Source organism: Anas platyrhynchos, chromosome 1, assembly GCF_047663525.1.
Source record: "Anas platyrhynchos isolate ZD024472 breed Pekin duck chromosome 1, IASCAAS_PekinDuck_T2T, whole genome shotgun sequence".
Classification (NCBI taxonomy): Eukaryota; Metazoa; Chordata; class Aves; order Anseriformes; family Anatidae; genus Anas; species Anas platyrhynchos.
This window is the reverse complement of record NC_092587.1, coordinates 152,507,320-152,530,451: the sequence shown is the minus strand read 5'-3', so window position 1 is coordinate 152,530,451 and position 23,132 is coordinate 152,507,320. Positions and strand designations below refer to the sequence as shown.

General features: G+C 35.4%; 1 protein-coding gene across 10 annotated transcripts in view; it reads right to left on the bottom strand.

The window, feature by feature from the left end:
* Positions 1-2,646: 2,646 nt before the first annotated feature.
* The window catches only part of DOCK9 (dedicator of cytokinesis 9), a 127,705-nt gene continuing 107,219 nt past the window's right edge, over positions 2,647-23,132 (bottom strand). For all 10 annotated transcript variants that reach the window (XM_027443490.3, XM_072032445.1, XM_027443447.3 and 7 more), the window contains 12 exons: positions 22,454-22,567; positions 22,100-22,315; positions 20,783-20,840; positions 19,270-19,376; positions 12,693-12,815; positions 12,180-12,293; positions 10,512-10,658; positions 9,124-9,334; positions 7,883-8,073; positions 6,660-6,760; positions 6,361-6,499; positions 2,647-3,940 (listed from right to left, as the gene is read on the bottom strand). In XM_027443490.3, coding sequence (XP_027299291.3) covers positions 3,818-3,940; positions 6,361-6,499; positions 6,660-6,760; positions 7,883-8,073; positions 9,124-9,334; positions 10,512-10,658; positions 12,180-12,293; positions 12,693-12,815; positions 19,270-19,376; positions 20,783-20,840; positions 22,100-22,315; positions 22,454-22,567 — 1,644 coding nt within the window. In that variant the 3' untranslated portion in view covers positions 2,647-3,817. The remainder of the gene's footprint in view (positions 3,941-6,360; positions 6,500-6,659; positions 6,761-7,882; positions 8,074-9,123; positions 9,335-10,511; positions 10,659-12,179; positions 12,294-12,692; positions 12,816-19,269; positions 19,377-20,782; positions 20,841-22,099; positions 22,316-22,453; positions 22,568-23,132) is intronic.

Sequence of the window (23,132 nt, the reverse complement as noted above, 5' to 3'; positions counted from 1 at the left end):
CAACACAACATGAGCAAAATTCTTCACTTTCCATACACCATGACCTGTTTTGAAGGAACATTAGCAGGCCGACTCTTACTACACTTGGGTTCAATTTTTAGGCCTGTAGATACTGAATACATAACAAAAATAAAATTCCTTTTGGATTATAAGGGAGCTACATTTCATCATCTTCATGTGAATTTTTTATATTTTTTACTGTTTCTAAAGATAAAATAGAAGCTTTTTGAGCATATCTCCACACTAAATAATCTGACCTTTAACCATCTGCCTAGGAATGAGACCACATCATCACTAGCCAGTATTTCAGCCAAACGCCTTGGTATCTTCAGCTGTGCAAGATAGATTTTTCTAACAAACACCCTACGTTCCTCAGCAATTTTCTGTACTTTAATTTGTATTTCTGCTTTGCATTTAAATATATATATTTTAAATGCTAATCTTTTATCACTACTGTCAAGTTCATCAAGCCATTTAAAAAAATTATTTGCATAAATTTATTTAATTTAGGGTTTTTTTTTGAGAGTACGCATAAATTTAATTTTAGGGTAATCCCTGCCAGTTGGTAACATATTGTCAAGTCCTGATCGTAGGTTTCTAGACATGCACCAAAACCCAGTAATTATTTAATTACATGTATAATAAACTATAATCCAAAATGGATGTGTTTTGTTACGATATAATGGTTTTCTAAAAGCCGCTGAATAGGTGTATTATACCATTGGCTGTAGGACACTTCAAGCAAGCCTCTCCAAATGAAAGATCTTCTCCCCTCTCCACCCCCTTGCAGTGTGCATGGCAAGTTATTGATCCAATTCTGAGCTTTAACAATAAAGATCTTTGCGAACATATTGCTATGTCGTGCTTTATCAGCCAGCACATTGCTTCATTTCACAGAATCACACAGAATTTCTAGGTTGGAAGAGACCTCAAGATCATCGAGTCCAACCTCTAACCTAACACTAACAGTCCCCACTAAACCATATCCCTAAGCTCTACATCTAAACGTCTTTTGAAGACTTCCAGGGATGGTGACTCCACCACCTCCCTGGGCAGCCCATTCCAGTGCCTCACAACCCTTTCAGTAAAGAAATTCTTCCTAACATCTAACCTAAAACTCCCCTGGCTTCTTTTCCCGTTCCTATGGTTTTGAGTCACCAGTGTCCCCAAAACAGATACTGCATTTTAGTGTAGGTTGTTACCTCCCCTATTTTGTCTTTCTTGAGCAAATAAGTAGGTTTTAAAACAAACACAAATCCAAGCAAACAAACAGCAACAAAAACAAGTTACACCATCACTCTAGGCACATTTAAATAGATTATTTCAAGGCTTTATTATGTATTTTCTACAGTCTACTAGTATGCTGTGATGAGAAGATATTCATCTGTTTCAAATCAGCTTTCAGAGCAAGGGTCCATCACTGATGACAAGAGAAAAAGTTTTAAGCAATCTGAAGGAAAAACAAAAAAAAAACAAAACAAAACAAAACAAAAAAAACACATCCCTCTATAGCTAATGGATGAAGAGAAATTTTCTTTTTTGTCACAGGTGAAACAGTTATGTTGACAGCTCTTCCACTTTAATAGACAAATGATAAAATGCGTTTGTCCCCTTATGTACCTTGTTATTATTACGTTCAAGGTGGCTTCACTAAATCAAAGATGGCTCTGCACTTGTCTCTCACTAAGCAATGTTCAGAGATTTCTGAGAGCTGTGGAATGAGCAACAAAGTGAACAGTTTTGCTTAACTAAGGTCGTTTCCTTGCAGTTATCTGCATGTCCTTGCGAACTTCTTATCTAGTCCATTTACAACTCATGCAATTGAAAAAAGTGACTTGGCACTTAATAGCCCTGTCAGAAGTTTCAGCTCCCTCAGTAGGTGTAGTGCTCAGCACATTGACTAGTGCAAAAGGATGCAGCCAATTTCTGTTCGGATTTCTTCCAGGCTTCAAATTCCATTTTTTCAAACACTCGATGCCAGCTTGAACATACTTACTCAGCAGTTACCAGCATCTGCTTGTACAACGATAGATAACTTCCAGACTGAGAAGCATCTTTTTCCCCCCCCTCACATGCTTGAAAAGCATCTGACCACTCGCTTTCATTAATTTGAAAGTTATGTTGGCGTAAAGCTGGTTAAATCTTATACTAATTCTTAAAATATTAAATGGAAATTAAACATAACTGGAGAAAACAGAATTATTCAGTGCCAGGATGAACTGTTTGGAAAAGTCTTTCATGTTTAATACTAACATAAGAATTTCATGCTATTCTACAGAAAATGACAGTAAACCTTAAATCACATGGGAAAAACAAAAATCCTATTGTCACCTGATGAAGAGTTTTGAAGACTTCTTAATATTAACTGTAACAGTGAGTAACAACCTTTAGTTACAACGTATTACTTGGGTCAAACACAATGGATTCCAAACTCATGTCTTAACTAACAGCCTACAATCCCTCTGTTCTCAAGAAATATGAAAAACACACTAATTCTTCTTCACCTAATCTCATACTTAAGCTGCAAAAAAAAAAAAAACTTTTTTTTTTTTTCTGGGGGGGGGGGAGGGAAATCAAGCTTTCATCCTTTTCATCCTTTCCCAGTCTCAGGGACAAATCTAAAATAAAAACCAGAGCACACAGTGAGAAAAGTAACTACTTTTTTCCTTTTAATATAGATGTAGTACAGAATGTTTAATTACAGCAGGACAGTGCTTCCAGTTAAATAAAATTAAAAACCTTTATTTTCCCCAAATATAAAATTACTAAATTAATGTCTTAAAAGAATAAGAATATGGAAAAAGCTTTAAATTATACCACCATTTACCACAGTAACCATGATCACCAATTACATACTTCATTGCTTTGGCAAAAAAGTTTTTTTTTTCTTTTAATAAATGCATATAAACCTAACATAGCAAAGACTGTATACATCTTTATATTGCACTTATTTATATACAGGAATAAATGGACTGTAAAGTCTGCATATACTTGGAATGAGCAAATTTTCACAATAAACTGAAAGCATGATAAGAGCTGGTATGAATATTAAAAAATGTTTAGAAATGTAATACATTTATGTACAGACTGCATGGACTGTATTAACAAACAATATGTACATAACAGTTTACTATACTATTGATATTTTAGAATAACTCCGTGTTCATTAATACAGACCTTTGGTTGTATTTAGTTGTTTAGTAAGATCCAAGCTCACGTACTTCCAAAATGCAACAAGGTATAAAATAAAGCACAACAATTTGCCAAATGGTACAAAAACTACTATTGTCAGTTCCATTAAACCCAAAAAACTAGTGTCTCTGTCTAGTCCCAAAATAGTTCTTGTACTTGAAATCAATCTCTATGTGCCATACACAAAAAGAACACCTGAATGTTACATATCTGCAAAATTACATCCCACAACACTTTTTGTAATGTGCAATTTGTTTTAATAATACTTCCTAACGAAAAAGAGAAATTTACTTCAACATTATAATTTCCCAATACGCACATCTGCGATGACACTGTGAATATTTTAAATGTTACCAGCAAGATTAAAAAATATATGTGCGCCTCCTTTACTTACTCTAAAAAACTATTACCAGTAATTGCTATTTGCTTATCACTGTCTACCTTGATATCTAAGTGTGCTCAGACTTTCATACGAATTATGCAGTTTGTACGTGCCCAACATTTAGCTTCAAAATCATCCTGAGTTTGCACACAATGAAGCAAATCCACATACTTAAAAAACAAAAACAAAAAACAAAAAAAGCCCCCAATCCCCCAAAACCAAACACCGTACTTTACAAAACAATCATGCAACTGAAGAAGAACTGGGCATCCCATGAACTGTTGTGCTTGTTGGAGTTCCACTTATGGCGTTGAAAATGTGTATCGAATTGGGCATAACGTTGGCCTTTTCTTCAACCGGAGTAATCTGAAAATGGAAAACATGCATTTACCAAAGTGTTCCAAAAGGACGAGAGCATTTATAAAACAGCTATCAAAACACAGCTTTGATAAAAAATCTTCATTCTTAACAGCCAAATATTTACTGATGCCACATTTAGAAATATCAATTGTGTGCTGTATCTCATATTTCTAGGCATGTGCCTTTGGCACTAAGACAGCTTTTCTATCATCATCAGTACAACTAGATTCTGTTCTTTCAAAATACTACAAATTTTGTGCTCATTATACATGAGACATCATTTTCTGAGTTAATGACTACAGACTTGCAAGAGATTAGTGAAAGTACTCCTCTCAGCTGTATGACACGATCACTGACTGGTTGAGTTGGAACCCCCCTTGACCAACTTCCCTGGCTCAAGCAGGGTCACCTAAGAGCACTTTCTCACCTACAGAAAGAATAAGAGGAAAAAGAGCAAACTTGTTCTGAATAAGGTATGCTTTTTATGATGAAAATAAAGATTCATCCTTGGCAAAAAGGAATTATATAAAGATTAGACAAACTGAGAGCAAAAGTAAAGAAAATTAATTACCATCCCATCTGATCGTATTTGCAAGCAGCAGAGGGAAAAAAAGAAAAGTCCATTAAGATTTTCTGTATTTTCATAACAACACTTTTGCAATTGTTTAAACACCACACAATTATAAGAGAGCTAATTTTTTTTTTCTTTCAATAACAGAGCAAAACATGAGATTTTTTTCCTTTCTCTCCCAATACACCATATTTTTGTAGATTATGACATTTTCATAGATTTCAGTGAAGGCCTTCATGATTCTATGACTTCAAGGTGTGATGATTTTTTTTTTAATCATTTTTTACATAGCATGTTTTAATTATTTACAACTCATTACATTTGTATAAATAAACACAGTAGAAGGCCAGTAGTACATATTACTACAGTCAGTGATGTACTTTTATATTCTGTTCACACTGTCTTACAGTGTCAGTTGTCTGCCCTTGTCTCTGCTTACTCTTAGCCAATTTGATTTACTCCTAAGGTTTCAGGCATTAAATGCTTCTTCTTATCCTCAGTCTTTGGAAACTCACACATGAGAATTTTTTAAACATACACAGCTTGCACTGAGTTCAAATTTATTTTCTTATTTTTACTTCTTGTGTTCAAAGCATCATTATATACTTTTACATTTTCCTTTTTGGGTAAAAAAAAAAATCTTCTTAGATAAGCATATGGATAACCTGCTACATAGGTTAGCTTTTTCAGCAAGTATTTCTTGGATCATAATAGGCTTATTTGGAGATGTCAAAAAATACTAAGTGGGTGAAGTTGTTCTATGTCTGAAGGATGTAAACCTGAGAAATGCTGAAAGATCATTTAAATATCAAATGGACTGAATGCCTCAGGTAGACCTTGATTTTTCACATAAAATTTGATCTCAGAGTAAAGCCTATTTTATTTGTAAAGATGAAGGAAACAGAACTTCTCTTTGCATCAGCTGTTTATCCAGACAGGCATGCACTGGTTCCTAAATCTAAGGAAAGATGCTGTTATGGCCAAACATTTAAGGAAGTCTCATAGAAATATGTATTAGTAAGGTAAAATATTTAAGAAAACACAGGTATTTCTTGTGGGCCAGAAATACAAGTCTTGAGGGTAAGACACTCTGGGGCTCTAGGAAATGATTATACAAATAACAGTGCATTAAAGAAACAGAACCTGAAGTGATGAGTGTGATGAATAAACACTTAAAGGCAGTAGGCATTAACCATGAATCTTTGACCTTTCCCATACTCCTAGAGATAATATCCTTGCCTCTGAAGTCAGGAGGCATTTCTACCACAGATTCTAAATGCAAGATCCTAAATCTTGTTTGTAGGAGAGTTCTGTTTTTTCTTTTCCCATATCTCCAGCTTGTCTGTAGTTGGTTCCATCAAGAAAATGTGTAGAAATACCTCTTACAAGATGGCTTAACTCTTTCTTGCAAAAGTAAATGCTTACATCTTCTAATCTCAATAGAAAGGGTTAAGCTTGCAGATGAAACTACCCTACAGTTATCAGGAAGTATAGATTAAAATGAACTTTCCGGATCACTGAATGAAGATACCTGTAGATGCATTAAGTATAAGTGACACATGTATTTGTGTCATTAAATTCGTTTTTATCTTTACTGTAATCTTACTCTCCTATGAAAAACAGGCTGGTGCCAACAAGATTAATTTTCCTAATCCCGAAGATCAAGAAAGCACCTGCAGAAAATTCACACACAGAAAAGAGAGAAGTTCCAAAATTCCATGGTATGCTTAAACTCCAGTAGAAATAAAACCAACGCAATCTTCTGATGTAAAGCATAATGTACACTTTTCCTACTGGGTTCACATTATAGCTATGTTCTCAATAGTGGTATATATAAATTAATTTCAGGACATACTTGTTCATGCATTATTTCAGAAAGCTCTTTCGCCATTTCTCTGTAGTTGGCCTTCATTTCTTCCTGATATTCCAACTGATCTTCCTTTATAAGTCGCTCATTTATACCGAGAGCATGCCCACAAGCTTCAACAAATTGCCTGATTTAGATAAAATAAGAAAGATCTCAAGAAGGAATACAAAATCCAAAAGAATAATTAAAAATGCTAGACTAAACTTATTAAAAAAAATCTTTCATTGAATTCTTATATCATTTATTTATTAAAAAACAAACAAACAAACACAAACAACAAACAGTACCTAAAAACTTCCTTTAGGAGCTTCACTTTATTATCTGGATATCTTTTGGTGTTTGTGTCATCTAAGAAAGCTCTTGCATATGCTAGTGGACCAGCATTAACCTAAGAAACAAGAAGAATTACAAAATGAAGTCAGTTCTCTTATATACTGTCTTAGCAATAACAGATGCCACAGGTGAATGCCTGATTTAAATTTCTTAGGAGAACACGTTGATTTCACATAAATAAATAAATAAATGCCCTCTCTTTCCCCCTGCACATAAAAACCAAACACATCCTTATTCCATAAGGTGGGAAAATAAGCTAAATCTACTACAGCTTATTTATTGAAATGCACTGGTCTGCTTATCCACAGAAAACAAGCTAAAAACTCTGCTAAAAACAAGCTAAAAACTCTCTAAAAAATTCTAAATTAGTAAAAACGTAATTGTGCTATTATGGCAGCTACCTAAGAAGGGGATTGAGCGATGTCTGACTCATCCCTATATCATTTTACAGTAACAATAAGAGCCCCTCCCTTGACAACTACCTGATTCTGAAACTTTTTTTTTTTTAATTCATTTATTTTTTTTCCCAACACGGAAACAGTTCATTTGAGATGACTGTGTTTGCTGCTCCTTTGTTTTGAATCAGTTAAAAACAACGGAGCAGCACTTTTATCACTGCATGCTTAAGATCCTTATCATATTGATTTGTATTTGCTACAGTATATACTGTGCGTACCATGGTTTGGTGGGTCTGATGGTGTCTTTCTACTATATTCAGTTCTTGTGTGCAACATCTTGTTTTGCTTAAGGCACATTTAGATTTTCTCCTATTATCTTCTTCCTGTATTTTGTCCTCCCCCTTCACCTCCTTATCTGCCTTATCAAAATATAAAACAACAATGACCCTGTTGAACCTAATGTGAGCAGGCCTACGCCTAGGTGAAATATGTTAATTTATGCTCGGCTGGGAAGTCACTACTTTCTTCTAGTTTCAGACCACCATAGTTTCCAGAGATGCAATCTTAGTCCTTTCATGCAACTGTCAAATTATCAGTGTTTATAGAAAATACTTTTACTGCTTTTCCTCTTCTGGCAATAACTGCAAACAATAAGCATATTTCTAATTTACAACATTCTTGACTATACAGAATCGAAACTATTAACAAAATACTGCTTATATACTTTTTCAGAGACAGAAGGAAGCGAAATAGCTGAACGGCAAAGTATATGGTCTTACCTGAACACTGACACTTCCTTGTAGCTTCAGCTGCAATTTGATCATATCTACTTCAGCTGAAGCACAAAGCTGCCTGAGTTCTGCGACTTTTTTACTCATTTCATCGATGGCTACTTCAATTGGGTTTAAATCCGTATGGTGCTGGTACATGACTGGAATGCGCTTCTTCACATATGGGAAACAATGTATAGCTACGGACAGAATTGAGTTTAATGTAGTGTTAGAAATGTTTTTGAATAAGGTGTACTGCGATAGGATTTTATGTGAAAAATCATTTTGACAAAATTTGTTGGCCGATTTATTAACACATTAAATGACAAGAAATACTACTAGGAGTACAGGGAAACAAAATATTGAAAATGTTAAGTACGCATAGCTTTACATATATTAAAGCAAATAAAGATTGTTGGTACTACTCTACTACTACTAACAATAACCAAGAAATAAACCATACAATCTTAATTCATGGAAGTTTAAAAAGAATTGCTTATCATACACATATCTTAAAGACTAAAAGAACTAAGAACAGGCAAGGTTGTACTTTCTATTTCCTCTCAAGTATTAGATACAGACAGCTGATATTATTAACTAATGTAAGTTCCATTTACCACTACATTAAGACAGTGATAAACAAGCTCACACTTTCAGAGACAAAACAGTCTTTCTAAGAACAAGGAAAAGTAGCCAGCAAGGAAAGTAGCCAGCAGGTTCATAGAAGGTCAAAGAAAAAAGACCAAAAAAAAAAAAAAAGAGGATTATCCCTTGAAGAAACCAGTATGAAAGCCTAGTTTTGACTGCAAATGCAGAAAACATTTTCACTGATAGCTATAAATGAAGAGTAGTAAGAACACAGTGAAATATAAGATTTTACTCTTTTCCTAATACTTCAGCATTAAGAAACCATTCAGCTATCTATGTATTCTCAGATGGTGATTTACAAGCATCCTTGCATACAATATTTTTGGGTATTATTTTCAAGTACATACTCATTTTAAAAGATTGTTTCACAATCATTCTCAACTATGTTCTTGACCACTTTGCAGTTCTTGTAATCTCCCAACAGTCATGTGAAATCCTCTAAAGGATTTTTTCAGGAAAGACATAAAACATACAGAAAAGCCTAGTATCAAGAAATAAGTATATATATATAATAAGTATATATATATGTGTGTGTGTGTGTATGTGTATATATATATAAAAGAACAGTTTTCTCTTAAAGGAAATTTCAGTCCAATGAGTACCTGTCAAAACAGTCCGTCGTTTACACTGCTCTTCTACTCCTCCTTGTCTTTTACCAGCTTGAGTAAAAGGCATCTCAAACATAAAGCGGCGAATGTTATGAGTCCTTTCAAAATCTGTTTTTCTTTCCTGCAACTCTTTTTCTTCAAAGTATGGAACTACATGCGTAACTTGAATATATGCGTATTTTGAATCTAAATCCTTTGGGTTTACCTGAAAAGTGTGGAAGAAAAAACACCAAATAGCTACATTGTGAATAAAGTAGATATAACTGTAGTTACACAAATTTCAGAAATTAAATTTGGTCTCTTAATCTGTAAATTACTGCAAACTTAGCAAACACTAATGCTCTCGTGGGACTTCTCTGGCAAACCACACTGCAGCACTACAGACATTAAGCCAATACATTGCTAAGAATTAACATTAAAGAAAATTTACTGCTAAGAAATGACATTTAAGAAAACTTACTGCCGCCTTAAGGTAGTATACAGAAGAAAAAAACCACACACCACTACCATTATTTTCTACATTCAAAACTGCAATAAAAAAATAAAGCAGTTTTGTCCAAACTTAACTCCTGCATATGTTCTTCTCTCCTTTTAAAGTTCCAGTTTGAGTTAAGAGTACTGAAAAGCCCACCACTGCTGCACTTTCAGGTGGAGAAGGCACAGCACTTTGTGAGCTTGTAGAATCAAGGAACAGAATAGAGGATATTATGAGAAAAATCAATGTAAAGTGTTTGGTTAAGGAATGGAATGAAAGGAATGCAGAGGCATCTTGTGCAGTATGAGATCTTCTCAGCCTGTGGGTACTACAATCCTCTTTTGTTCAATGGCTTCAGCTATTGTGATGGCAAACCTTACCTTAAAAGCATCAAGAGGGGACTACAAGAGGTCAAAGTTGCAGTTGGATTTGATCAGCTCTGAAGGTCCCTCGCAATTAACTGAATTATACTATTCTAAAGATATAAACGGCAAATTTTATCTCAGAAAAATATTTGATCAGGCTTTGGTGAGGGTGGAGTGATATGGGGGTAGGTGGGAGATGCACCTTTAAAGCAGATTTTTTGCTAGTAGCGTGTCCCAAGTAAGCATGGTTATGGATAAATATCCTGGGAGACCTGCAGTCTAATCCTACACTGGCAAAAGTGTAGTATTAGTTAATACTAGTAATTATAAATACTACAAAAATGTAGTATTTAGCTTTTTGGCTATCCTTAAGTGTAAGTTTAATAGAAGATGGTAACTCTCCCATACTCTTCAACCAGCAGATTTTTTAATACATGTTTGGATATTAAACTAATAAAGGAAAACGTGATCCCATGTTATTTCAAATTGATTAGTGGAAGGAAGTTGTATATTGGAATTCTTAAGAGAGAATGAAATCATACTTTGCCAGAATCCTGAATCATTTTGACATTTTCAGATCCAAATTTGTCAGAGTAGAGTTTCTGGAGCCTCTGAGAAATTTCTGAAAGAGGAGTGAGTTTAGGCTCTTTATAGATATATTCCTTTCCATCTTCATCCTCAAAGAATCCCTGTAAAAAAGTAAATAATCAAAATCTTGGGAAAAAATAATAACCAATATTGAACAATGATTTCGATTAACATAAAATTTATGGTTGAAAAAGAAACATTTAACATCAGGATTCAAGCAAATGTAAATAAACAAATTAAGCCTTCGTAAAAAGAGGCTTCCAAAGAAAATAAAAACAAACAAAACAAAAACAGAAAGAAAGAAAAAAAAAACAACAGAAAAACATAACTATCTACTACAAAATGAATGAAAGATAATGGAAACATACAAAGTTAAATTTTTTGTTGTAATGTTATGATGTGCCAAGCCTTTGAGATTAAAAAAAAAAAAAGTATTTTCTTTACTTTTATCTTAAAAAGTGAAAATTTGGTACTGTTTCACTTGCCAAAACAGATCTTGTTGCCCAGTAGGACTACCTGATTCACAAGTGAATACTTTGACAATGTTTTCAAAACTTGAAAATTGATTGGTTTGAAATTTAATTTACGTAAACATCTTAATTTTGTGTTGTACTCTTTTGGCATATACTTCTTCATTTTTATTACATATAGTGTTTGTTTTAAAATAAATTTAAATTCACCATAACTGAATGCAATTTGTAGTACATGGAAAGTGAAACAGGTGATTGATTTAAAACAAAAAACCATGTCTGAGTTCATGTTTGAAATCAAAAAATAAATATTTTTGTCATAAAATGAAACAGAAAATAGGAAAGCACAACGTATCATGTGTAAACACAGGCTAGTTTGACAAAAATACCCACATCAAACTACGGTGAAATGCAGTAGTTTTTACTGCATTGTTTGCTTTGTAAGCAATTACTGTAATTACCTCAACATCTGTTTCACTGTCTGTAAACTGGTATTGCTATAAAGTTATAAAAGACAACAGAATACATATAAAGTTATATTGCTCAGAGTATTTTACAATTCCCCATGCTCAGCTGAACAATTAACAACTGGGCTATGCATGTAGAAAATGTATTACTTGATACCGCGTGATACCATACTGATACATATGCAGTGTAAACACAAATTAGAGGATGTGAAACTGTCCAATACGCAGCCACAACTCTTGTTGGAAGCATGCAATAATGACGTATAGACAAGAGTGATTTGTTCTCTCAATGGAACTTAATGTTATTTTTTTCAATCGCAGTGGCTCTTAATGCATACCAATCTAAGAAGCAGCCTTGCAAACCACACTGCAGCGCTACAGACATTAAGTCAATACATTGCTAGGAACTGACATCATAGAAAACTTACCGCTGCCTTAAGGTAGTAAATAAAAGAAGAAAAAGAAAAAAAGGCAAAAAATTTACTGAGGAAAATAAGGAAGAATTGTATTGGAATCGATAGATGTTTTAAATTAAGTTACTGACAGTATTTAATTATTTCTTAAAGAACATATTTCTCGTGCTTTTTGTCATGGTATCAGCATGAATGATGAGAGTGCACCTTGTAAAATAAACCAAGATTTTTCTTATTGCATACTGCAGTAATGGTAGTTAAATAATACTCACCTGTCCAAAGAATGCTACCCTGAAATAAGTTCCCAGCAGTCTCTTTCCTGTATGCATAACTTCTGTTACTTTACTGTACGCTCGATGAAGAGTATCATATAAATGAGCAAGCCTCTAAAAATAAAATAAAATTATGGGGTAACAGAATAACATAGTGCATTCCTATCTTAAAGTAACTATGGATGATGTTCTTGTACTTAAAACCAACTAAAAAGACTATTTTTTGAACACTATTTAAGTGTTCAAAAAAAAAAAAAGACTATTTTTTAAACATATTACTATGTTTAACACCTGTATCAGAATGACAATATGCAAGACTAAGTTTTAATAAATTATATTTATTTGAAATAAAAACACTTAAAATTATTTGAAATTAATCATTTCAACACACTTATATTTCAGTTACTATTTTAATTATCTTGTTCTGTGATATGTAACGTGTCATGCAGTTAAACTAAAAAAAAAAAGTCAGGATATTTTCCTTGCTCAAGTTACTTATAATGAATTTAGTACCTCAAAATCTCTCCGTTTTTCATAAATGGGAATTATCAGTTTATATATGTCAGCAATCAGTTCATAGCGTTCTGCCTTCCAGAGTCCATCAGCACATTGCTCCAACAATTCCATCAGCACATCCTAGATTTGTACACACATTTGAAAAAGAAAAACAATTTGGTGCTCATTACAAGCCTGGTAAGCAGTTATACCAAAATTCTTCCTAAGGCAAAAAGGAAGATCTTGCCTCAAAACCATGTTCTCTGAAATAGAATTATTGTGGCAATCAAAAAAAAAAAAATGCTAAGAGGAAAGAAAATAAAGCAGAATGGTCTGAATGTACACACGTACTCTTTGTGTTTACCATAAACAGCATTTTTCTTTTAGATACTCCTGACCTTTTAAGTCTACAAATGACACCTGTGTGAAGACCCAAACTTGTCTTACTATATACGTTTTTTGAAAGTGCTGTTCGCTTGTTTGTTTGGTTTTTGTTTGTTTGTTTGTTTATTTCGTTTTTTTTTGTTTGTTTGTTTTCCACAAAGAACATTTTTTAAACTATTAATAAATTGCACCATCAGTAAAACAAAACAAAAAACTCTAATACCAAAATCTACACTCAGAAGTATTTGTTAAGGTATACCAGTTAATTTTGTGTATTTGAACCAGAAGGACATACTAAAACAGTTAGAGAAGCTGTTTTGACCCTTCAGGATTTCTCAGTCACAAACAAGAAATCAGCTTGGCTTTGTTGGGTTGGTCCCAATACCCTGGTAGCAAAAAGACAGTTATTTAAGGTTAAATAAAAACTATGCTTGCTTGTGTGTTAGGATGGAAGAATATGTTCTGCATATGAGCAATCATACCATAATTATGAAGCTTCTTCATTCAGTTTGCCATAATTCTTCATGTTCCATGAACTTTTTTTACTTTAATAAGTATAACTAAGAAAACTAAGATTGTGTTACTACTTTACTCTACTTCTCATAAATTCAAAATCATATGTCTAACTCTATTAACTCAAGTGCTACACACATTATAGATATCATGGAACAACTTAAAGCTTCTATGATAAAGCTGTCATATACTCAGTCATGACTTGAGTGTGGAAGAGCCACCGAAGATCTCCATCCCCATCCATATGCCCTAACGCATATCTCAGTCCTCTTCAAGTGTGCTTGGGGATCCAATAACCTCCACTAGGACCCAAGTGTGAGACAGAAAGGCATCTTCTAGTACCACTTCTGTACCACAGTGGTCAAGCCAGAAATAACTTCTTAGTCTTAGGATCCAATGCTATTTCCTTCCTCCATTCAGCAGGGGGCTGAGACATAACAAATACATTGTTTAGAAAAGCCAACTTTAATTTTGAGGGGAAAAAAAAGACTGTGCACTGTCCATATGCTTCAATAGTCCCTAAAAATCCCTAAATAGTCCCTAAAATCCCTAAAAATTTCACTTCCCCCAGTCATCATGGGGCTGTACAGACTCCCCAGTATCTCCATCCTCAGCAACCACATGGTGAGAACCGAAAGACCCATGGCACTGCTGGACCACAGGGGATGTCCACAAAGTTTTGTGACTACTAGAGTCTTAAGTCAGACACAAGAGGGCATCCAAATGCAGCAAAATTTAATTTGCACAGAGGAAAAAATAGAAATAGCAAAACTGCATATGGGAAAGCCGACAAGAGGAGGGGAGGGAAAAACACTGTTTCTGGGTAACCTCTCTGTGCTTATCCATCCTCATAGGAATAGTTTCTTTCCATGCATCCAGTGAAAATTCCCCTTACAACATGTGAGACTGCTTCTTCCTCTTTCATTGTTCACCTCTTAGAAGAGCCTGGCTCTTCCCTCAGCCACCTTAGGAGTTGGACTTTTTCCAGTTCATTGATCTCTCTCTCTCTCTCTCAGCTTGGAGGTGGGCAGCACTGGGCACAAGATAAGAGGTGGGGCACCCCAAATGCCACGTAGAAGGGTGAAAATGTAATTCCCTCCACTTGTTGACTCTTTCTAATATAACCCAGTGTGCAACTGGTCTTTGTTGCCACAACGCTATGCTGGTGAGTCCTGTTCATCCTCTTGTACACCAGAACTCCTGGGTCTTTCCTTCTGCAGAGCTGCCGCCCAGCCAGTCCATCCTCAGCCTTTACTGACACATTGGGCATTTTTTCCCCAGGTGCAAGACTTTGTTCTTCTCTCTGCTGAACTTCAAGAGGTTTCTATCATCTTGAGTTCGAGGTCCCTCTAACTGGGATGTTGGGGTCCCTCAACAAATATTCCTTAAAATATTCCTTAAAATACTCATTCTTCTAGAAAAATTCTTTAATCATCTGTTTATAACCCATAACATGATTAGAAGGGAAAAAAATCCAAAAATTCTACCTAACCAGCCACTCAACAAAGTACCAGGCAGTGCTTTGTTACAGGGTGTTACTGCAAGGAGTATTTTCACTCACTAACTTTACACTACTAAAAGTATTCTCAGTACATTAAAAAGATGATAAAGATTTTGCTCAAGATCTTAGAAATTTGGTTCTTTAGAAGGCAAATACAAAAACACCAGGATGTTCAGATAATCTGACAGATTTCTACTGCATAATTTTTATTACCTGTAGGCAAATATTCCTATGATATGGGAGAAGGGGGTAATATTTCCTACAACTCTGAAGTTTCTGAAGCAATTATTGTCTGTCCCCTTTTTACTGAAAATGTTTTTTTTAGCTTTCCCCAAAGCATTTTTAAATGGTCATCATCTCTTATTGTATTGTTAGCATAGAGGGTTAAGCCTTACTCTCTACTATATAACCAAGGAGTAATTTATAACCCTACCATGCCAACCATTTAATGAGATTCTTGTAAAATGAAGATATGTTTTTAAATGCCCTGTTTACTCATGTAGGACTCAAGGATAAAAAGGTAAAGGATAAAATCTCAAGGACTCAAGGATACAAAGGATAGAATATCTCATAAATCTAAAAATATCTTTATTACACAAGTTATTGCTTATATGCTTAAAGTCATTCACAGAATCACAGCATGGCTGAGGCTGGAAGCGACCTCTGGAGGCCATCTGGTCCAACCCCTGCTCCAGCAGGGCCACCCAGCACAGGTTGCCCAGGACCATGTCCAGGTGGCTTTTGAAGATCTCCAAGGAGGAAAATCCACCACCTCTCAGAGCAACCTGTGCCAGGGCTCCAACACCCGCACAGCACAGAAGAGCTGCCTGGTGCTCAGAGGGAGCCTCCTGTGTTTCAAATCCCAGGATGCCCCCCGAGACATTCACTTCTGCAAACCTGGACTGTCCCTCTTTGTACTGGAACCTACAGCTTGATAAATAGCTGGCACTTGACAGACATCTGCATAACTATCCTTGATTCTGAGAAACCATCCAGAGTGAGAAAAAGCAAGCCAAATGATAGATGATTTCACCCAAGATTCTAGTATGGTGCATACAGATGAATGAAAGGCTAGTTGCCATTCCTCTTAAGCTACCAAATCACCAGGGGAAAAGGTAAAATAAAATAAACCTTGTCCAAGATAAGGTTATGCATCTTAGGATGTGTAAATGATACAATTTGAAAGCATTCACTGGCTGGAGAAACACATGCCCTGGAGCAACACCGCACTACAAATTTATTTGACACATTTTGGAGTTTATGGATTCTGATTTATAAGAATAAAAATCACCCTTCTTGTTTTGGGCTGTGCTATATTTTTTATTGCACAGCAAGAGCACAAGGATGACAGGATGATTTTCTTCATCTGAGAATCTGAGTTAGTTTTCCTACAGAGAAAGGCTGAAGGGTATTAAATTGTCTCCTCTATATAACACGTACTGTGAAGCTCTCATTTACCAATCTGAAGTTAGAATGATTCATCTCATGGACAGGCAGAGCTAATAAGAGATCAGAAAAAAAAAGTAAGAAGGTGGATATTGAGTTAATATTTGTGGTGGAGCTGTATTTTGGCAAATTTTTATTTTGGAAAACAAACAACAAACCCGAATCAACTTTTTCCGAGTTTTAATCTGCATGGAATCTGGCACCAGACACTGGTCTACTAGCCATAGCTCAAAACCCTCACAGATGAGCTGTTTACAACAAAGTCTAGCAGGGAAAGGATAACAGCTTCCAGGCTTTTGCTTTGCAACTTGTGGCACCCACAAGATTTTAGTTCTACAGGGAGAATCTGACTTGTGCTGCTGAACAGACTCTCTGGCTAAACAACTGTTAATGAAATACACATAGTAACTTTGTTAAAAATGAAACACTAGTTGTTTGTTTTTTTTTTAATGACTAATTTAGGAAACGAGTCAGGGTAATCCTTGCCTAGAAGATAATTCTTTTAAAATGAGAATTGAGAATTTGAAAAAATGGATTTTAAAAACCAGGAAACTACATAGAGTCTTAAGACAAATTTCACTGATTTAGGAAGACTTTATGTAACAGAGAATATAAAAGACACTTTGCTCCTTTTAGAAACATGGAAGAGCCCTCCCTCACTCCCCATCGTGTCAATCACTGGTTTTGAGATTTAATTCTGACGTGACTAGCATCCAGGGAAATCCCAAGTAATGTGACTCATAGGAAAAATTCACAGTAGAGGATCATTTAGCTGAGTAGCAGTAAAGTACAGCTTGAAAGATATGTTTATTATACCATTTATCTACCCCACTGTTCTATGATTTTTCTTAGACTACCACAGATTCCCTTTCAGAAGGCCTACTGAGGTAGCACTCTACATATGAGTAAGTTCCTGTTCGTGAAGCAACTAGAATATCTTTTTTGAAGAACTTCTGTTTATAAAGGGTTGCATACAGGGAAAATGAACTTTGCGAGGTTTGAACCCTTTGCAGGATCCACTGGCTTATAATTTCACACTTGGCTTACTTTTGCTCCATGGAAATACTGAGAGATGGAAATAAATCTGGGTAGGGTTCAATGACTCAGAAAAAGCAGCATATTCTTTTTACAGTGAGTGACTAATCAGAAGAAGAATAAAGACATTCCGGTTAAAAAAAATACAGAAGATCCTCTCTGACAAATGATTTATCAGGTAGGTGCTGACAAGAGTTTCCAACAAAAGTCTCCATCCACTATAGGTCAGTAAAAATCATAGAATCATAGAATCATAGAATATCCTGAGTTGGAAGGGACCCTTAAGGATCATCAAGTCCAACTCTTGACACCGCACAGGTCTACCCAAGTTCAGACCATGTGACTAAGTGCACAGTCCAATCTCTTCTTAAATTCAGTCAGGCTCGGTGCAGTGACCACTTCCCTGGGGAGCCTGTTCCAGTGTGCAACCACTCCCTCTGTGAAGAACCCCTTCCTGATGTCCAGCCTAAACTTCCCCTGCCTCAGCTTAACCCCATTCCCGCGGGTCCTGTCGCTGGTGTTAATGGAGAAAAGGTCTCCTGCCTCTCGATACCCCCTTACGAGGAAGTTGTAGACTGCGATGAGGTCTCCCCTCAGCCTCCTCTTCTCCAGGCTGAACAGGCCCAGTGCCCTCAGCCGTTCCTCGTACGTCTTCCCCTCCAGGCCTTTCACCATCTTCGTAGCCCTCCTCTGGACACTCTCCAACAGTTTCATGTCCTTTTTATACTGTGGTGCCCAGAACTGCACACAGTACTCGAGGTGAGGCCGCACCAGCGCAGAGTAGAGCGGGACAATCACCTCCCTCGACCTACTAGCGATGCCGTGCTTGATGCACCCCAGGACACGGTTGGCCCTCCTGGCTGCCAGGGCACACTGCTGGCTCATATTCAACTTGCTGTCTACCACGACCCCCAGATCCCTCTCTTCTAGGCTGGTTCCAACTCCTGGTTCACTTAAACCAGTTTACAAATCCAACTCCTGGTTCACTTAAACCAGTTTACATTTTTCTGTGAGTAACATGCTACATTCATGCTGGATGAGGAGAATCAGTGTTTTAAAGAATATAGCATACAAATAATAATAAAAAACGCAGTCTGTTACTGGGTGTCTTCGGAAACAAAAGGCACTCTCATTTCAAGTAATTCCAACTCCTGCCTTCACAGAAAAAAGGCAAGGCTACAAATTTTGTCTTAAAACTATAGAACAAATTAGTACCAGAACGTGGGAATAAAACACATGTGCCCTAGCTCTAGGCCTAGGCTTAAAAGCACTAAATCTTTCATCTATTCCTCCTAAATCTGTTAGTATAGACTCAGATTGCAGTCAATTTTGCATTTTGTCACACACTTTCACCATAAACAAATTAAAACATACACAAAAATGTGTTGCTACAATAATGTTTACGCACCAGGGATTTTTCTAACACAGCTACTGCAACTAGTGGTCTGTCCCTCGCTCTGTACTGGCAAATATATGGTGTAGTCATCGCAATTTGTATGCTGGTGCTTTATGTAAAATATATGTATATAGCAAATTCTCTAAAGCCTGGACAGCTCATAGAATTTTTTGTTTTATTTCTGTATTAGGATAAGAATAGTGGCTAGGAAAACAATGATAGCATAGGTCATAGCAGTCAGCCTCAGGACTGAAACTGAACTTGAAAAAATAAACAGTACTTTAATGTGCACCAATTCTAACACAGTTATGCTTGCTTACTTCGTTGAAGTGAACATCTTGCATTCCAACATCCTCCATCATTGAAGCTTCTTCGTCTATATTAGGTGTGATTACTCTGAAAGCAGTACAACCTTGTCTAAACATCCCTATCATTGAAAAAGAAAAACAGACAAATTTACCTTAATGCCATCAAAATGCATTCCTCCACCAGAATAACACTAGGTCATTTTATGATGTTGGATAATGCAGAAGACTTATATACTTACCACCAAATTAATAATAATAATAAAAAACTGCCTCCCACTGCATGATTAAAGAGCAGAGCCCACCTTATTCCTTAAGTATAAATAGGATTAAAAACCAAAGCAAAACTAACAAACAAAACCCCCAACATTATACCTAAACTCTTACCTACAAAAATATGTAGTGTCTGAATCTTTCTACTTTACCTTAAATCTGTACCCAACCTATCCCACCCCAAGTCTACATTAATCAAGGTCGCTTTTACAGTATTTCATTAAATTGTCTGTGCAAGAATGAGGTTTGACTGTCTGTATTACCAATTGGAAGTAACTTGCACATGACAGGAAACAAAAATAACAAGTTACCCAAAGGAACCACAACTATATACATGTTATCACTAGTTATCAGTTGGTTGTTATTAGGCTTGCAAGATGGCGTAATAACTTAAACAACTCAGTCTCAGATTTAGTCACAGAGACGCTTCTGAAATCATTGGGGGCAGAGGGGATAGCCTATAACACTGAAAAAGTATCCTGCAAGAGGCAAAAAAGTAACAGAGAAAGAAAAGACATCCTGTAGACCTACAACTTCGGTTGGCAGCTCAAGCAAAACCAAGGCTAAAAAGCTCTGGTCATGAATTCATATGCTTAAAAAAAAGCTCAATATCATAATCAGTCCTAATAGTTTTCTACTCTACCTTCCTCCAGAAGACTTAAATCAGAAGACTTAAAGTTCTTAGTCTGTGGTTTGAAAAAATGGTATATAGATTTTATTAAGAAAAATCTCTAGAAGAAACCTGCAGAAATCTATTCCAGTGGTCTTTTTTTTTTTTTATATATATATATACAGACAGTTGCTAGCACAGAACATCAAGACAGGTGAAGCATTCTGATCACTATTATCACTTAGCATCTAAAGATTTGTAGATTTTTTATTTCGTTTTTATTTTTTTACTTCTCTGGCAACACCAGGCCTCCATATATACAGTGAGATATTACTCAATGAACACAAATATTCACTGATAAGGTTGCTTAGAAAGTGTCTGATCAGCTATTAGCAACTGTAGCGTAAAATTATTATTTATTTATTACTTTCCTAAAAAAATATTTTATCTTCATCTGAAATGATGACCCTTAATTGTGTAAGAATGTTGCTGTAGGTATGCTATCCACTGAAGTCAGAATTTTTTCCTTGGTGAACACTGAAATGCCAACAATTTCCTCAGGCAAACTATTGCTAAATTATAAAGTGATTATAGGGACAAAAAAAACCCAACAACCCACATTTAAGTAAGATTTCAAAATCATACCTTTCCGTGTGAGATATTCTGCAACCAGTGCTGCTACATGGACATAGCACATTGCAGCCTAAAAGAGTAAATTACAATTACAATGGAACTACTGAAAATGAGATATACAAGAAAAGTCCTAGCCTGAGTCCTTTCTTTTTTCTTTTTGTAATTTGGTTGTTGCAGTGTGGAAAACAGTGGAGGAAAAAATAATAAGGACAGAGCAGTCTGAGTAGTTTGGTTTTTTTTTGTTGCTGTTTTTTTTAAGTTGTCACTGATCACTTTTTTGTACAGAAAATACAAAGGTTAAAGATTTTTCTTTAACTAAAAAGATTAAAGCCTAGCAGCAAAATTTTTACATATGGAGGCTGTAGAATCTCAGGTACTGGAGCTAAAGGAGAAAAGTGTCATGAATCCTATTTAATTCATACTTTGTAAGGGGTTGGACTTGATGATTTACAGAGGTTCTCATCTAGTTGTATGGGCAAGGATTTTGTGTTTTTAATGAAAAAGTAGTCCTTTTTTAGGTCTGTTTTTAAAAAGAACTTTCCTTCTGAAAGTTCTGAGCTGGAGACATTTCCATCAAAATACAAACTATTAACAGTAGTGTATGTGTCTTACGCATTGTTACCATACAGAATAAAAGAAGTACAGTACTAAAACATGAGTTACATATTATTTCTTGGAGGTATTTACTTGCTTACATGATGATAAGGGTAATAGACATATTTATGAAATTCAGATTGAATAAACTTCCAGAAAGAGATGACATTAATTCTCTATGCTGATCCAATAAACACATCAAGACAAAAATCCCCACTTCCACCTCTCCCCGTTGCTGGAATTAAATCTTTTAACAGCCTAGTGAAAACAGAAAGCTTTCTGTTTTCTAGCAACAAAATTGTTATTCATCAATTTTAAGAACATTGGAAGGTTTTTTTTTTTTTAGTAAGCACTCTGGAAGAGAATCAAGATAATTCTCTAAATCAACTGGAAAGGAATTCAGGGTGTAACTAAGTGTTTAGCTAACTGATAACTGAAGGATATGTTTAAGTAGATAGTCTGATTCTTTCATGGTTTACATTAAGCTTTCCTGATTTAGTAGCAAATCAGCCGTATTATTTAAACATATGCCTTACATTAATAATCAGAAATGACTTACAGATGCATTTGTGTAGCACAAAATCTTATCAGCCATTGAAGTTAATCTACTAACAATTCAAAATTAATTAAAATCCATACAGGATAATAATCCTTTCACACTAACAATTACCGTACTTTTGATGTCAAGAAAATTAATCTTACTAAGAAGCTAAAAACAGTCCAATCTTCTCTTACCTCTGAAAGATCCCCATTTTTAACATGGATCCTTGCCATGCTGTCTAACCATGTCTTCCTTAGTTCAGGTGTACTAGCATAAGACTTCGCCAAGCTGTACTGGAGGTCTACAAGCATTTCTGGATCGTTCTCATGCTCCTTCATCTGAGCTGTAGCCATTAGTACTGTACGAATCCGTTTTGTTAAATCCTTAACATCAGAAGGGAATGTGGTGTGCTAAAACATGGAAAGTTAGGTTAACTATTATCATCTTTTATTATCTGCATCATAGAAAAAGTTGAAGTGGAATTGTGAAAGACACTAAGAATTTTAAAGCAGCCTTTCTATAGTATGGAAAGAAGAATAAAACCAAACCTTAATAATTCTGTCGTGATTGGCACAATTATTGATGATGGAGAGGGACTGCTGAAATCTGGTTCCTCCAATTCCAACAACATCAGCAATCAACTGGCTTACTGAAATAACAACCTTGACGCAAACAGAAGTCTAGTTAGTGTATATTTAATGAAATACCCTTGCAATGTACCTTTGAAGCAATTACAGAGGAAGGTTTGTTCTTTTTAATTGAAAGATAATTTCTTGAAGTGAAATGGTATTTGATAGACTTTTTGGTTCCCCCAAAATTATTTGTATGTAACACAGGAAAGAAAAAACAGGCTTGTATAAATTTCATGCACAAACATCCTCTGGTCTAAAGACTGACTGCTAGACAAACTAGCTAAAGGTCATAAAAGTAGTAAACTATTGTTCCCAGCTTCATCAGAATCATTTTATTTCCATGTAATTCTGTTTTATTAATATAAAATTTCTAGGTCTTAAGACTTATAGGTGCTTCATTCCTTTCTTCCTCAGACACAACATGCTATGCTACTTAACAATCAAAATAACATCTACATAACACAAACATTTACTATTCACAAATAATAATTATTTCCTACAAAACACAAGGCCATTGAATTGTTTCAAGTTATTTCCTTGTACTGAACATACTTCTACTTCCATCTTCTTTCTCTTGGAATAGCACCATTCTTGC